Raw genomic sequence first — 17,528 nt, forward strand, 5'->3', positions numbered from 1 at the left:
AATGGCAGAAAGCAATCCAACAAATCCTGAAAACAATCTGGCTGGTGGTCTAAGTGGATATGTTTTCTATACACTGGATTAAATTAAAGTCAATTATTTACAATATTGTATTATGTAGGATCTGTAGTTATGTAGTGGTTTTAAGATTGTGTGAGTGTTTCCAGTAATGGTATTGAGAAACTTTGTCAATAATTTGTTTAGAATGTACAAATCACAGGTTTATATTAACGCACTTGATTAATACATTATTATTTGTCCAAAACAGGGATTTGTATGGTAGGCGATCCACATATATGGATACACAGAATAAAAACGTGCATAATTGGTGATATTGGCACATGGATGAAATGGCATGGCATGGCATGGCCTGGCCTTTATTAAAAGAAAAATTTGAATAGTTGATAATTGTTGTGGTATATGAAGCTGCAATGAAAAATCCTGCCACTGTGTCATTATTATTTTACTTACAATAGCATATCCTATGTTTTATTTGACATTTAACAATGTGCAATATAAAATTGCTAAGTCTCTCCACTGAATACTATCTAAGGCTCAGTGAGTTTACATGAAATCATTTAGTGTCTTATTTTACCAAAACTTGCAAGAAAGGAAGAATCCAATACAAATAAGCAGTTAATAATGTTTATTTCACATTTTTCTCAGAATTAGGTTTCAGTGGAACACTGTATCTGGTTGCTGTAATTCTTTTAATAATTCATAAAACCAACTTAAACGGTTGCAATATTGAAGTGTAGGTCACCATCTATCTCTGTTTAATGATTAGTTGTTCTGAACTCTTTTTAACAGTTCAAGTAAACAAAATCAGTGACATCTGGTTGCATTGATCAGCAGACCTCATTTCCCCTGATCCCTCAGAGCTTCAGTGGTACTCTTGGTAAGAGATATGAAGTCTGAGCCGCTGCTCCTGATACTTCTGGCACTGCTACAAACTGGTCACACCGCAGAGGGTAAGTTTGTTTTTGACAACCTGTTAAATATTAAACTGAATGTAAATTACTGTTTTTTGCCTGTCAAAAATATTTCTCGTTATTCATAAAGCTAGGGCCATCAAAACTGTAAAAACCCTTTTAAAAACCTTAGAAATACACAACCATTTTAAAATGTGGTGGGCGGTCAGGGCCAGCAAAGCCTTTTCTGCTAGTCTAAACACTATCAGAAGCACTGACCTACATTTACAACCTAAATTCTAATATTTGTTCCATGAAATTGTATTAATTTATTTCCAACTGCTTTCAGTGCATGTGTGTGTATGTTAGATTTTTTGTCCAATCAGATTACAGCCTCTATGTGCTGCCATGTCAATCTGATCCGCCCAGGGCCTTCAAAGTCTGTACTGTTGGCCCTTTTACCAAAGTCTCCTTAAAAAAAATAGCTCTGTTTCTTTAACCAATTAGATTTCATATTCACCTCACAGGGCCAGCTAGCTTTTTTCCATCTTCTGATTGGTTGGTCAGAGGGAAACTGTTGCAGCCAAGTTCGACTGGCAAAATATGTCTGTAGCGCTCTGCACACATAAAACATCTAAGTTTGACTTTTTTTATGCCTACGGAGGAAGAGAAATTGATTTGGTCTCGGACATACTTAAAAATAAATTTTCAAGAAAAGCTAGACATCCTGAGAAGCTAGCTAGCTCGTCCCAGATTGTCAATAGTGGTGGATTAAGGGGTGGATTAATTCAGGTAAATCCCCACTTAAGGCCCAGGTAACAAATACACAGCCTGCCACTGATATAGGAACACAAACACTATTTAAACATAAACAGTTTGGCTTTCAGGGCATATTTGGTGTTGTTGTTATAGTTTAGTGAACTGTTCAATGTGGCTTTAAACAGTCCCATATTCATACACTTTTTGTGTGTTCTGTCTGCATTTCAGAGTCTTGCATTGAGCGGTGTGATAGCGGCTTTGATGCGACCAAACAATGCCAGTGTGACTCTTTATGCAAATACTACAGTAGCTGCTGCACTGATTATGAGTCACTCTGTGACAATTTGAGTAAGACTCAAATCACTATATCAACTTCATTTTCATTCTGTTTATTTTTGCCAAGAGTTTTGACTGGAATAAAGGACTGCAGATATATCGTTGTTGTACACTGACAGCTCGTGGAGACACTTTCCCTTCTTTCCCCGAGGATGAGGAGAACAGCACAACCATGGCACCTGCACTTAGTTCTGAGAACATGAACACAGTGATGACCCTGCCCCCATTTCTTATAAAACATTCAGCCTCATTTAATACAGCTCCACCAATCACAGACCCTGATGCTGAGGTGTGCAGTGGCAGGCCCTTTAATTCCTTCATGCAACTCAAAAATGGCTCACTCTATGCCTTCAGAGGTAAGTCGTGAAAAAAAAAAGCACGTTACCTAAAACTACGCACAATTGTTTTTTCAATGTATAAATTTCTGTTATAATTATTAATTATACATAATTAATTATAGTTGACAACATTGCTCTATTTACATTAATTAGAAACAGGTTTAAATTGTGAATTCTTAATTCTTATAGTTTTTTGTGTGTTAACAGGAAGGTATTTCTTTGAACTGGATGGGAGAACAGTGTTGCCTGGATATCCAAAACTCATTGAAGACTTCTGGGGGATAAAAGGTCCTATAGATGCAGCATTTACACGCATAAACTGCCAAGGGAAAACATACATCTTCAAGGTTTGGAGTCCTGAAAACTTTAAGTAGCAGTTTAAGTAGTGACAGAAGATTTAGATTCAACATAAATACTTACCAACAGTCATCTTGATGATTTCTTTACTTTGCTTCTTTACCTTTTACCTAAGTTATTAGTGTTAATATAACAGTTTCAGGTATTGATCATGTGGAAATATCAAAGCCAGATATAAATGGTGCTAAGGTTGTTAACACTAGGTAGTATGTATTACTGTAAAGCAATTCTATATAGTGTAGGAAAATAAATATGATAGAATGTGCAGCCATAGAAAATTAATCAACAATTATGTGCCCCAAAGTTGATTGTTTTCTATATACACCATGTTCCTCTTATAAAACAGAAATAATCCACCAATCTCATTTTCTTCATTTTTTAAATGTTTTTTTTTGTTTTCTTAGTGTGAAAAGCCCAAAACCTTTTAATCACCCGTCTCTCTTATAATTGAAGACAAATAATACAACTTTTGCTAGCAATAAACCATTAGGAGTTTCTTGTGCTAGAAAGTTTAAAGTGGAGTTTTGAGTAAGTAAGCCGATGTTATAGAATATTTATCAAAATGTTTGACGAAACAGAAGTAAGAATTTAGTAATGACAATGTATTAATTGTATTAATTTAGATTAGATTGGTAATTATTTATGTCAGCAGCCAATTTCTTATTAACAAAATTATATGATGTTAATTTGTTTATCAAACCCTTATGTAATCAGAAAATATGCATTACTTTATAGGGGAGTAATTACTGGAGGTTTGACAATGGAGTTCTGGATGAAGATTTTCCAAGAGATATTGCTGTTGGATTTGAAAAAATCCCGGGTCATTTAGATGCAGCCTTTGCTATTCCTGCTCACAATCACAATGGGAAAGAGAAGGTCTACTTCTTTAAAGGTTAGAACAATATACCATTTCAACAATATATGAAGATTTGTTACAACTACTCCTTAATATTGTTTCTATTCAAAACTTCTATATTTAGGTGAACATTATTATCAATATGAGTTTAAGCACCAGCCGTCGCATGAAGAGTGTAGTCAGATGTCCAGTACCTTTCCCTCTGCACTCTTCAAAAGATATGCAGATTTATATTATGATCGCTGGGCAGAGCACTTCAGCCAGCTCTTCAGTGGATGTAAGCCTTTAAAATTAAATGCATCAACAAATAAAGCTTATAATTCAAAGAGCAATAATAGCAATATGTTGTGTTTCTTTTTTTCAGTTGAAAGCCAATATGGTGCCAATCATATCATTAGTAAAGACTGGATTGGTATCAAACCCCCAGTAGATGCAGTACTGGCTGGAAGACTGTATGTCTCACCTAGAAATTTACAACGGCCCAGCCGAAGGCGGCAGGATCAACTGGGGGGTCAATATCAAACTCAACATTGGAACCAACAGATGAACCAACAATGGAGCCAAGACTTTAATCAACAGGGGGAAAAACAATGGAACCAAGACTGGAACCAACAGTGGGACCAGCAGTCGAACCAGCAGCAATGGGGCACCCGACATAGACAGAGCCGATCTCCTTTCTGGGACACAATGATAGAGAGAGCTGGTAGCATCAGGCAAGACTTTAGCCAGAGGTTCAAACAGGACAACTGGAGAAATCAGGACAGACTGAGGAATGGCCATCAACAGCAGTATGGCAACAATTATGACTATAAATACACCCCTTCTGGGGACAACATATTTAATCGAATCAGATGGAGCCGGCCACTTCAGAGTGTCTACTTCTTTAAAGGAGGTACTGAGTTCTACTTTGTAAATGAAAGTGAATAATTACTTCAAGACATTTCTGCTTAGATTAGGTTTAGCGATTTCAGGGGCATTATACAGCTCAATAACATTCAGTGTGCAACTGTCATATTGTGCCTGTCAGTCCACCAAATTTATGATGGATGGATGGATGGATGGATGGATGGATGAATGGATGGATGGATGAATGTATGGATGGATGAATGGATAGATGGATGGTTCGATGGATGGATCGATGAATGGATCGATGGATCTATCAAGCTTTCAGTAACATGCTTTTTTCTTGGTCTTATGGTAATTAGACCATTTGTTTATCATTAGATTACATCTAAGTGATAACCAGAACTTACTTGTTTCACCGAACTTTCACTGGACAACAATGAACGTAACAACAAATAGATAAAAATTATGTGTATGTAAAATATTAGCATGTGAGTGTGAGGAGAAAAACGTGCAGAATGGAAGCTGAGCACCAGATCCTGCATTTTTAGCACTTTTGACAAACCTTTTAACATAAACAGATCAGCTTCCCTCCATCACATTCAAATTAATTTTACATCTTTGTGTCTGTTTGCTTCATGCCAGCTTAGCAATTCTCTTTCTGAGTTACTGAGCACAAAGCACAAATAGACACAAATAAGTATATTAGCCTAGTAATAAGACACAGGTAAAAATCATCAGGTTACCCATTAGTTTGACCCGCCTCCTCTCCATTCACAGCTGATTGTCAACCACACCCCTGCTACAACAGTGATATTCTTTCATAAATAAAAAAAATTAATAATTGGTAGATAGTAGTGGTATCTACACACATACGGACATGCTATTATAGGAAACTAATTAATCTCTAACATGAACTCATTGATAATTATTTTCCTAAAACTGCTTTTTCTTTTTTTTTTTTTTTTTTTACTAAATCACTATTCCACCCAATTCCACCTTTATTCAACATTAAACAATTTGTGTTCAATGAATTTGTATGTTACTAGCACATTTTTGGTAAAATTTTAAGTGTTTGACTAAGGGCAGATGCATTTGGAGGGTAAATCAGTAAAGCTTTAAGGTAATAAATCCATAGGCAGTGGCAATATTGGGTATATTGGGTATAAAAATCTATTTTTAAGAATTAGCAGTAGTCATAGTTACTTAAACACTTTACTCACTTTACCCTTTATTTATGTGTGAAGTTTTATCATTGTGTACATTACAAGTCTTTCTTTTTGTCTGTCTCAATTTGTCTGCAGATCAGTACTACAGATTCAATTTACAGACCAAGCGAGTTGACTTTGCCATTCCACCATACCCCAGGCCGATAGACAAATACTGGCTGGGCTGCAGAGAGAGACCAGGAGCAGAGAAGAGATAAGTCTATGAATGAAGTACAAAAGTTCATGTACCAAGTGCTTAGACAATAATTATTATTATTTTATGATATGCAAATGTAAAGCAAAGCATATTTGTCTAAGCATAGTGTAAGTGTCCATGTTGTACATCCACATTTAAACTAATTTATGTGACATATTTTGCACATAAAAAAGTAGAGCAGAAAGAAGTACAGAAAGGTTAATATTATAATTACATATGGTGTAAAAAGGTCAACCTGTATTCATAATCTCTACTAATTTATTAGAAGTGTTGTAAATATGTCTATCTGTGAATGAGGTATTGTAATTTGCAGTGAAATATTATTTTGATTTGACCTAGTAAGGGATTCATTTGTCAAAAATTCTTTGGCTCTGTAGTGAAATCAATTAAAGAATGATTAAAGTAGTAAAACCGTTTAGTGTTCATTTATATCCATGTTTAATCACTAGATACAAATGCAATAGTGATGTCTTTCATTCTTCTGACAATAATTTTAAAAAAAGTTTTATTTTCTTGAGTTCAGTAAGACAAATCAGAGAGCTATTTCAGGCAATTTGCTTATAAATCTGCATTGGATCAGTAGTTTTTGTCATTAGCAAAACAAAGCCTAAACAAAATAAGTTTTTATTTGAAGAGTTTTTGTATGTGTTTTTTTTTTTTTAAACTGGTTCTGTTAGTTGCTTTGGTAGTTAAGCTTTGAAAGTTCTGAATAAAAAAAAAAAAGAAGCTAAAATTACATATCAAACCTTCTTAATTATCATCTATTATTTGTGAGTCAATGTGTCCCATTTTCCAGCACTGAAAGCTGAGCATGCATGATCAAACTACTGTAATACTACAGAGTAAGAACTCACCCAAAACAGCAGTCTTCTGATAAAAGATTTCCTCAAACATCCCTTGTGTTTTGTTCCCACTTCACATACACAGTGCCTAAAGTCAGACACTAGAAATATGCACTTCTTCAGCTTTGTAACCAAATAATTTAGAAATGCACATTAAAAAAAGCACTCCAACAACTGTTTTTTGACGGCTAATTTTGTAAGTTTTATAATGAGAAATAACGAACGTTTGAAATACATAAAAACAGCAATTTAAGATGTAATAATACAGAATGGGAAATATAATTCTAACATTAATCACTTAAAACATATCAGTTTATCAACAACTCAATATCAAGAATGATTTATATAAACATTTTCATAGTTGGACTCTTTATTCTGCACTGTGCCATTATGGATAACCTCTGATGAAGTAGATACCTCATCTGGCACAGTCTCATAGATAGCTTCAGTGTTAGTTTCTGATTCAGAGGCAGTTTTGGGGTCCATGTCCCCTAATAAGACTTGCGTAGTGCTTCCTGGGTAACACCTGAGTATAGAGGACAGTGGTCTCTTGGGGGTGGTGTTGTCCTGTACCAATTCAGTAGCCCCTACTGTACATGGCGAGCTATGGGAGGTGTGTTTTCTACGGCTGGGTTTCCTCAGAACAACATCTGGCTGTCCTGAAACTGCTCCCTGCTCCCACAAGCTGGCACGTGCCCCCAGTTTCCTGCGTGGGGGTTTTGTCTGGGCAGCCCCCTTACTTTTGGGCTGTGCTGTTTCCTCTCTCTGTCTTTGGATGCTGCCCAGCCTGCGTAGCATGGCCTGCACTGGCCCCTCAGAGCTTAAGTCTGCCTTGGATGCCCGCATAGGCTTGCCTACAGTTACATAGACCGTGGACACCTTCTCTGTCCCTGAATCCATCTCATACACCTCAGACGAGGGCTGCGATTGTAGGCTCTTCTTAGGGGTGGACGGAGTGTGCCGCCTACTACCTGGTACAGTTAAATAAGTCCTTGATGGGATGGACTCATACCTCTCTGAGTCTGCCTCTGTTAAGAAGTTAGATTCTTGGTCCTCTGAGGATGGTTGAACCTCATCACTTGTCTCCTCTTTATCTACTGCAGTCTGCTCGTGGCTCCCCTGTGCCCCATGCAGGCTGGAGAACATCAGGACTCCCCATGGAGTTTTGGGTTTGCGACCAAGCTCCTGAGTCGAGCCACGGCGCTCTTTCGGGCTGAACTTGGTGCCTTCTGCAAAAGAAACAGATGGCCGTTTGGATTTGGCAATGCTTGAGGTCCTTGGTATGCCGAAAGCCAGTGACATGTCCTCGCTGCTAAACGTTGGTGGCTCGGATAAGAAGTTACACTTTGAACCCATTTCCTGAAACTGAAGTTCTCCTCCTGCCACAGCTGGAATGTCTTTAAAAAGCAGAAGTCAAAATGTTTCATTAAATGATACTTATGGAGGAAATTTAATGCACAGATACTTTTATTTAAGAACACCACAAGACGGGTTTAACATGGCCCCTGTACCTTCTCTGGGAGGAACACAGTAGACAGCTTCTCCATCCTCATCAGTCTCAAAAGAGTCTGAGACCCAGCCTGAAGGGGGCTCGATGAAGCTGTGATTAAAGGTAAGCTCTGGATCATGGTGAGAAACTAGCAGCACAACAAGAGACAATATCAGTCACTTACAGTATGAGTCTGACATTTAAAGAAATCAGGCTGTTAGTTGGTTGAGCTCAATAACTTTTTCCAATCAGTGCCATATACAGTATACACGACTTCCATTAAATGGAAAAAAACACGCAAAGGGTCTAAATACTTATGTACATTTGATATTTCAATTTTTTCCTATTTGTAAATTTATAGACATTTCTAGAATTCTGTTTTTACTGTGTCGTTAAGGGGTACCGAGTGTAGATAAATGAGAAAATGTTTAATTTAAACTATTGTAAATCGGAACAATTGTAAAATCAGGCTGCAACATAAAACCTGAAGAAATTTAAGGGGGTCTGAATACTTTCCGAATGTACTGTACCTCTAAGATTATAGTGCAATAAATGGGAATAAAACTGTGAGCTCTTGTGGCCATAATCAAAAATAGAAAAGAGGTTTGTTATTGGAGTGACACTTTTAAGCAAATGAAAATGCAGTAATATAAAATACAAATAACTTGTTAAACACAATTGCTTGTTCGAGCATTTGACCATCCTAACTATCAAATATCAATCTTAAATTATTTTAATGGATTTTAATAAAAATATCTAACCTGTAACCCTAGGAAGTCCAGAGGACCTAAGAAAGAGACATGGCATGGCTGAGCTCATGTTGGCTAGCACTGTGTAGACATGATGCTTCATTCGGCTCGTCTTACTCCCATCCCCAACTGCTACTCTGTGGTTTAAAAGATAACAAAAAAAAAAAAAAAAACATGTATACGGTACATGATGACAAGAGAACATTAAATATATATGTTCTATAAATCTAACCTGTCCTTCCCATCAGCTGGACTTCCACAACAGCAGCAGCAAAACAACAAGGCAAGTATGAGAATCAGCAGAGGAATCAGAAGTCCTGCTAGAAGCCCCGCCTGAATGCCTGCATTACACCCAAACACAAAATGATTGTGTGTAATGTATAGATTTTGATTATTACAGCCCAATATAATATAATATGAAGGCAAAAAGGTTTTTGGACATACTGGAGGGACATTCTCCAGTGGCAGGATGACATGTATCACCTCCACAGTCACAGGCCAATGAGCAGTTTATTCCATACATCTTATCTGGACATGAACTGTTACAACTGCATTAACAACAGCTTTGAGTCAGTTTCATATAAAATTATTGTAGTTTTACAACCAGCAACATTCAAATCCTCCTTAACCAACATACCTCACACTCTGAAAGCCAGGTTGGCAAAGACAGCTTCCTGTCACATGATCACAGCGACCATGATAGCAAGGACTGCAGAGGAAATGACAGCCGGCCCCAAAAGTACCATTAGGACAAAGCTGGTCACATCTGAAAAGGAAGTGAAAATTATTGTACAGTACTTGTACCAGCACCTAAGGCAATATTATCTATATCTACTATGTTTTACATTTTAAAATAAAAAAGTGCTTCTTTGTCATTTGACAGTTTAGTAAGTACTTTATCTAGCTTATACCTTCTTCAATGCCCTTCTTAGAATAAATATAGATATATACTAATAATCAAGTCAAGTCATGTTTGGTCACACCTTATCCTTTAGGGGGTTCTCTTGATTTTTATCATTTTCAACATTGTGCAATATACCAAAGATATCCAAACTATGAAAGAACACATATGGAACTATGCAGTAAACGAAAAGTGTTAAACAATCCAGAATATGTTTTATATAGGGATTTTAAAATTAACATATTAAATACGTGTTAACACAAATTTTATTAACGTGCAATTAATGTAGCAACGCATTTGAGTATGACAATTTTTATTAAAAAAAATATAAATATAAAACAGGCAAAATTAAAACCCTCAATGAAGCACACATTTATTCATTGCGACCTTTCTTTACTCAGATATAAAAAAATTTAATAAAACATTTTTAATCATTGAACATTTGATTTACTGATGCGCCAAGAGACAAATCAAGCACCAAAAAACATCCATGTGGACACATAGCAAAGGTTCAGTTTGGTGTCCTAATAATTTACATAATTTAAAACACCATAATTACTTTAAACATTTACAAGTATATTTTGTCTTTAGCTCTTGGTTGAGTTTGGTTTTAATAATAATAAACATACATTTGCATAAAGCATCAATATTTGTCCATGCCATGTTGATTACAAACTTTAATTTAAGTTTTAATTTAAGGTACATTTAGAACAGATAAAAAAAAGTGCAATTAAGTTGTGAGAGCTAACTCATTACAATCATGTGATTAAGCATGATTAAATATTTTAATTGATTGACAGTCGTAGTTTTATATTTTACATTGTTTAACGTAGCTACATTTAGCTTTGATGACAGCTTGACAAACTAATGGCATTCTCTCATTAGATTCATGAGGTAGTCACCTGGAATGGTTTTCACTTCACTGTTGTGCCTTGTCAAGAGTTTATTTGTGACATTCCTTGCATTTTTAATGTGCTTTAGACCATCAGTTGTCTTGTGCAGAGGAGAGTCAATATCCCTATAAGTACTGCTACAACTAATGTACAAATACATATTATAGCACTTTTCTTAACACTTAAGTAAAGAGAAAAGACAGTCACTCATTACTTTAAGAAATGAAGTTCAGTCAATCCAAAAAAGCTCAAGATCTTTAAATGTACCCCTAAGTGCAGTCACTAAAACGATCAAATGCTATTATGAAACAGGTTCTCATGAGGACCGTTCCAGGAAAGAAGATGAAAAGCTACCTCTGCTGCAGAGAATACGTTTATTAGAATTAGCAGCCCCAGAGACCGCCAATTTATAGCACCTCAATTTAAAGCCTACATAAATGCTTCTCGGAGTTCAAGTCCCATCCCATCAGGTTTGCACTTAGTGGGTATTTGTTTTCCAACATGACAATGACCCCAGACATGCCTCTAGGTTATGTCAGAGCTGTTTGTCTAAGAGGGAAAATGATGGTGTGCTGTATTAGATAAATTGGCCTCCACAATCACAAAATCTAACACCAATTAAGTTGTTTGGTATAAGTTGGACTAGAGAGTGAAGGAAAAGCAGTCAACAAGTAGTTAACACCTCTGGGAGCTCCTTCCTTGCAAAATCATTTCAGCTTCATGTGGATGACTGAGAGAATGTGAGAATGTTAAGAGTGTGCAAAGTTGTCATCAAAGCAAAAGGTGGCTACTTTGTAGAATAAAAAAAACATTCTTGGTTATATAAAATTTTTGTTGACTACACAATTCCAAAAATGTTTTTTTTTTATGATTTCAATGTTTTCCATATCGATGTACAAGGTTGAAAACCGTAGACATTGCATATATATGTGTGTGTGTATATATATATATATATATATATATATATATATATATATATATATATATATATATATATATATATATATATATATATATATATACAGTGGGTACGGAAAGTATTCAGACCCCCTTAAATTTTTCACTCTTTGTTATATTGCAGCCATTTGCTACAATCATTTAGGTTCATTTTTCTTCCTCATGAATGTACACATAGCACCCCATATTGACAGAAAAACACAGAATTGTTGACATTGTTGCAGATTTATTAAAAAAGAAAAACTGAAATATCACATGGTCCTAAGTATTCAGACCCTTTGCTCAGTATTTAGTAGAAGCCCCCTTTTGCTCTAATACAGCCATGAGTCTTTTTGGAAAAGATGCAGCAAGTCTTTCACACCTGGATTTGGGGATCCTCTGCCATTCCTCCTTGCAGATCCTCTCCAGTTCTGTCAGGTTGGATGGTAAATGTTGGTGGACAGCCATTTTTAGGTCTCTCCAGAGATGCTCAATTAGGTTTAAGTCAGGGCTCTGGCTGGGCCATTCAAGAACAGTCACGGAGTTGTTGTGAAGCCACTCCTTCATTATTTTAGCTGTGTGCTTAGGGTCATTGTCTTGTTGGAAGGTGAACCTTCGGCCCAGTCTGAGGTCCAGAGCACTCTGGAGAAGGTTTTCGTCCAGGATATCCCTGTACTTGGCCGCATTCATCTTTCCCTCGATTGCAACCAGTCGTCGTGTGCTTGCAGCTGAAATACACCCCCACAGCATGATGCTGCCACCACCATGCTTCACTGTTGGGACTGTATTGGACAGGTGATGAGCAGTGCCTGGTTTTCTTCACACATACCGCTTAGAATTAAGGCCAAAAAGTTCTATTTTGGTTTTATCAGACCAGAAAATCTTATTTCTCTGTTTTTTAGCAAACTCCATGCGGGCTTTCATGTGTCTTGCACTGAGGAGAGGCTCCGTCAGGCCACTCTGCCATAAAGCCCCGACTGGTGGAGGGCTGCAGTGATTGTTGACTTTCTACAACTTTCTCCCATCTCCTGACTGCATCTCTGGAGCTCAGCCACAGTGATCTTTGGGTTCTTCTTTACCTCTCTCACCAAGGCTCTTCTCCCCCGATAGCTCAGTTTGGTCAGACGGCCAGCTCTAGGAAGGGTTCTGTCGTCCCAAACGTCTTCCATTTAAGGATTATGAAGGCCACTGTGCTCTTAGGAACCTTAGGTGCAGCAGAAATTTTTTTGTAACCTTGGCCAGATCTGTGCCTTGCCACAATTCTGTCTCTGAGCTCTTCAGGCAGTTCCTTTGTCCTCATGATTCTCATTTGCTCTGACATGCATTGTGATCTGGAAGGTCTTATATAGACCGGTGTGTGGCTTTCCTAATCAAGTCCAATCAGTTTAATCAAACACAACTGGACTCAAATGAAGGTGTAGAACCATCTCAAGGATGATCAGAAGAAATGTATAGCAGCTGAGTTGAATATACGAGTGTCACAGTAAAGGGTCTGAATACTTAGGACCATGTGATATTTCAGTTTTTCTTTTTTAATAAATCTGCAACAATATCAACAATTCTGTGTTTTTCTGTCAATATGGGGAGCTGTGTGTGCATTAATGAGGAAAAGAAATTAACTTAAATGATTTTAGCAAATGGCTGCAATATAACAAAGAGTGAAAAATTTAAGGGGGTCTGAATACTTTCCGTACCCACTGTACATATATATATATATATATATATATATATATATATATATATATACATATATATATATATATATATATATATATTGACATTGCATATATATATGTGTGTGTGTATATATATATATATATATATATATATATATATATATATATATATATATATATATTGTTGAAAACAGTAGACATTGCATATATATATATGTGTGTGTGTGTGTGTGTATATATATATATATATATATATATATATATATATATATATATATATATATATATATATATATATACACACACACACACACATATATATATGCAATGTCTACTGTTTTCAACAATATATATATATATATATATATATATATATATATATATATATATATATATATATATATATATATATATATATATATATATATATACACACACACACATATATATGCAATGTCAATATATATATATATATATATATATATGTATGTATGCTCAGTGGTGCTCCGTGGTACTTTTTGGCACTTGTACTGCACCTACTGTACAACCTAATGTATAATTCCAGCAATATAAAATAGTTGTATCACTGAATGTTCATAGTTAAAGCATGCAAATGCACACTGATACCTGGGTCCAGTCCAGCCAGGGTCACACTGTGCACACATTCCTGTTATGGAATCACATGGTTCACCCCTCCTGCAGTGAGGACACACCTCCTGGCACTTAATGCCATGGTAACCAGATGGACAGGGCTGATCACATCGTGTGCCGATCCATCCCGGGGCGCAGGAGCTGCATGAGCCATCCAGTTTAGAGCATGGTTTGCCTCCTTCACAATGTCCACAGCTGTCCACATACACACAGCACATGCATATGGCATAAACATCTCTATGCATAATGAAGCAGACAGACATGAAAACAAGAAAACAAGAAAGAAAGAAAGAAAGAAAGAAAGAAAGAAAGAAAGAAAGAAAGAAAGAAAGAAAGAAAGAAAGAAAGAAAGAAAGAAAGAAAGAAAGAAAGACTCTGATGAACATGAAGTACTTCATGTATTTTGTCACTGCTATGCTGTATTAAACTTTGTTGTCCTCATATCTTTTGTGTTTATAGGACTGTGGTGAGACCTACGATGTTGTATAGTTTAGAGACAGTGGCATTGAGTAAAAGGCAGGAGGTGGAGCTGGAGGTAGCAGAGCTGAAGATGCTCACATTTTCATTGGGAGTGACGAGGATGGACAAGATTAGAAACGAGTTTATTAGAGGGACAGCACATGTAGGACATTTTGGGGAGAAGGTGAAAGAGGCCCGATTGAGATGGTTTAGACATGTGCAGAGGAGGGACATGGGGTATATCGGTAGGAAAATGCTAAGGATGGAGCCAGCAGGAAGGAGGAAAAGAGGGAGGCCAAGGAGGAGGATCATGGATGTGGTGAAGGAAGACATGCAGGTAGTTGGTTTGAAAGAGGCAGATGTAGAGGACAGAGTAGTGTGGAGATGGATGATCTGCTGTGGTGACCCTTAATGGGAGCAGCCGAAAGAAGAAGAAGAAGAAGTACTGATAGATCGATAGATCGATAGATCGATAGATAGATAGATAGATAGATAGATAGATAGATAGATAGATAGATAGATAGATAGATAGATAGATAGATAGATAGATAGATAGATGAAAAATCCCTAGATAGACATTTAAACAAATGAAAAGCATTCCATTTAACACATTCTCCCTTCTACAGTCACCTCTCCAAGCAGCCGCCGCCATAGTATCCCACGTCGCACTGCTCATTACAGGTAGGGTTCTTGTAACCTGGCTGGCAGACACACGTTCCTGTGCGGGGGTCACACTTGCTGTGGCTAAAGTTGCAGACGCATTGTCGGTTACAGCTGGGTCCCCACAAGCCATGTTTGCACTGACACTCACCTGAGACTTGCTCGCAAGGTGATGTTAAGCAGTTGCAGTGCCTGCGGCACGTCTGACCCCAATAACCCTCTTTGCAGATACAAAGGCCTGTACCAGGGTCACAGCGGGAGGTGCTGGAAAGGCAGTGGCACAACTTGGTGCAGGTGGAACCCCACCAGCCTTCATCACAAGTGCAGTTACCGCTGACAGGGTCACAGCGGCCGTGACGTCCACATTTACAGCTATTCTGGCATATGTTGCCCCAGTGGGTAGGAAGGCATTTGCACTTACCAGTAACAGGGTCGCAATGGCCATTAGGGTGACACAAGCATGGCTTACGACAGTCTGAGCCCCAGAACTCAGAAGGACAGGCTGCATAGAACATGGGTTAAGTTACTGAAACATGTTTCTGTACTGTATGTCATGAAAACAGGAACAAATGTCATTGAATGAATGAATGAATGAATAAATGAATGAATGAATGAATGAATGAATGAATGAATGAAAATGTGGGCATTTTCAAGATGCATACTCAGGCAAATTCAAAGTTCTTGGTACAGTCTTAACACGTACGAGTTTTGCATTGGAATCCAAAGAACCCTGGATTGCATCTGCACTCTCTGGGATACACACACACCTCATTCTGCATGCAGGCGTTCTGTCCTTCACAGAGCGCTATAGAAAAATCAGAGTCAGGGTCAAAGTTAAACCGTGCATGTACAGACAGTTTCAACATGGACACACAAACAGAAAAATATTTCTTTTAAAACTGGGACACGATATGAAGCAGTGAGTCTGTTTACTCACGTATTGTGCACTCATCACCCTGCTGGGCCCATCCTAAACAACACACAAGAGCCGAGTCCCTGTTTACAGAAAAACAAAAGCTACAGCTGACTAAATGATGAGATACATAACAGAAACTAATCAAAACTGTCAACATATTGTTCCTACATATAATGCTTCATTTAAAGTCAAATCATATTAAAAAGCATGATGTGATATAAAGGTTAAATTTCTGTACCGTGGGCTGAGGCAAACATTCCTTCCTGTCGATGAGAGCTTCTGAGAGGAGGCCGGAGAGCAGAGGAAGAGCAGCCCCACAATGTTCAGCCATTCCATACCTCAAAACTCTCTACTCTTCACCAAAGAACATAGACCATAAGCTCCTGTCCTGGTTATGGCTAATTCTCGATCATGTGGCTCCTATTCCAAACCTCTTCTTCACTCTCCGTATGTCTGATCCAGGCCTGGCACTAAAACAAGGCTTTGGGAAACTTCTCCACTTCCCCCTTTGAGTTTCCTGGGGAAGTGAAGCCAGCTTCCACCAATTCAATCAGCCACTGGCCTGTTTAAAGACACAGCCTAAATTTCTGGGAAGAGGAGCATTTGTTTTTTTCTTGAATGGATTTGTGCATGCCAGATGTCATCCATCTTACTATGTAGTAAGACTTATAGGTCAGCACAAGGCATCAGTAGAATGCAGTTCAAAATAAAAAGGAATTTCCTACACAAGGCTGCAATCACTTATAATAGATTTATTTAGATTTATATCTCAAAGAAATGTATTTTACATAGCCATACAAAAATAGTCAAACAGAGCAATTTTCACACTGAGAAAATGATATATGATCAAATATGTCTACACTGACATAGATAGGATAGTCTTGGTTTCTATACTTCCAAACACCAGACTATTCTGTGTGACTGTTTTCCTGAAGAAAATGAAGGGTTACTCTAAATGATATCACATAACGCTATTCAGATGTACTCAGTCAAATGTACCTTTCTAAATCTCTTTGGCCTTCAAACAAATGTGTTGGTCTTTCATCCTAGCTCATAACTAGCAGATATTTTATATTAGCAGTTATTAATAATCAAAAGATTCAGTGGAAAACTGCAATTCATATGAAATGTGGAACTTTGTAGTAGTTTACCCTTTATCCAGTTTTTAATGCAGTTAAATGTACTCCACCTCAAGATTAAATTTTTTACAAGGTATATGAACACTAAAAGTTAAAAGCATTAAATAGTTGAGCTGAGCAATTTCAAAAGCATAAACCATGTGTCCTATGAATTAGCTGTAAATAAACACCAAAAAACATGAAACACAGTAATGACCCCTGCTGGTAGAAAAGAATACCGGCGTGATCATCATCGTTGGTTCGAATACAAGTTGGCATCTTTGGTTTTACAGATTATACTAAAATACACTCTTTAAAAAATATAAAAACACACGAAGATATTAATGCGGTTTCCTCCTATACATTTACTTTATATTAACTGAACGTACACTATCAGTTACAAATATAGATTTCTA

General features: G+C 37.1%; 2 protein-coding genes across 4 annotated transcripts; one reads left to right on the top strand and one right to left on the bottom strand.

The window, feature by feature from the left end:
* The first annotated feature begins 820 nt into the window (after nucleotides 1–820).
* Nucleotides 821–6,477, top strand: vtna (vitronectin a). The gene is made up of 8 exons (XM_083548263.1): nucleotides 821–968; nucleotides 1,896–2,015; nucleotides 2,123–2,359; nucleotides 2,549–2,688; nucleotides 3,434–3,590; nucleotides 3,679–3,831; nucleotides 3,919–4,446; nucleotides 5,702–6,477. The coding sequence occupies exons 1-8, from the start codon at nucleotides 905–907 to the stop codon at nucleotides 5,821–5,823; spliced, it is 1,521 nt and encodes a 506-aa protein (XP_083404389.1). The 5' UTR covers nucleotides 821–904; the 3' UTR covers nucleotides 5,824–6,477.
* A 34-nt stretch (nucleotides 6,478–6,511) lies between these two features.
* Nucleotides 6,512–16,513, bottom strand: scarf1 (scavenger receptor class F, member 1). Of its 3 annotated transcripts, XM_083548228.1 has the most exons (12): nucleotides 16,233–16,513; nucleotides 16,016–16,074; nucleotides 15,782–15,883; nucleotides 15,230–15,580; nucleotides 15,049–15,136; nucleotides 13,936–14,154; nucleotides 9,540–9,668; nucleotides 9,347–9,450; nucleotides 9,135–9,243; nucleotides 8,915–9,039; nucleotides 8,176–8,301; nucleotides 6,512–8,061 (listed from the first exon to the last, which is right to left on the bottom strand). In XM_083548228.1, exons 1-12 carry the CDS (start codon nucleotides 16,328–16,330, stop codon nucleotides 6,995–6,997), a joined length of 2,577 nt encoding a protein of 858 aa, XP_083404354.1. In that variant the 5' UTR covers nucleotides 16,331–16,513; the 3' UTR covers nucleotides 6,512–6,994. The 3 variants fall into 3 exon arrangements, with proteins under 3 accessions (XP_083404354.1, XP_083404355.1, XP_083404353.1); XM_083548229.1 differs by having other exon boundaries at nucleotides 15,049–15,580; nucleotides 16,016–16,048; XM_083548227.1 differs by having other exon boundaries at nucleotides 15,049–15,580; nucleotides 16,233–16,512.
* Nucleotides 16,514–17,528: the final 1,015 nt, after the last annotated feature.

This window comes from Silurus aristotelis (assembly GCF_946808225.1).
Source record: "Silurus aristotelis genome assembly, chromosome: 8".
Taxonomy (NCBI): Eukaryota; Metazoa; Chordata; class Actinopteri; order Siluriformes; family Siluridae; genus Silurus; species Silurus aristotelis.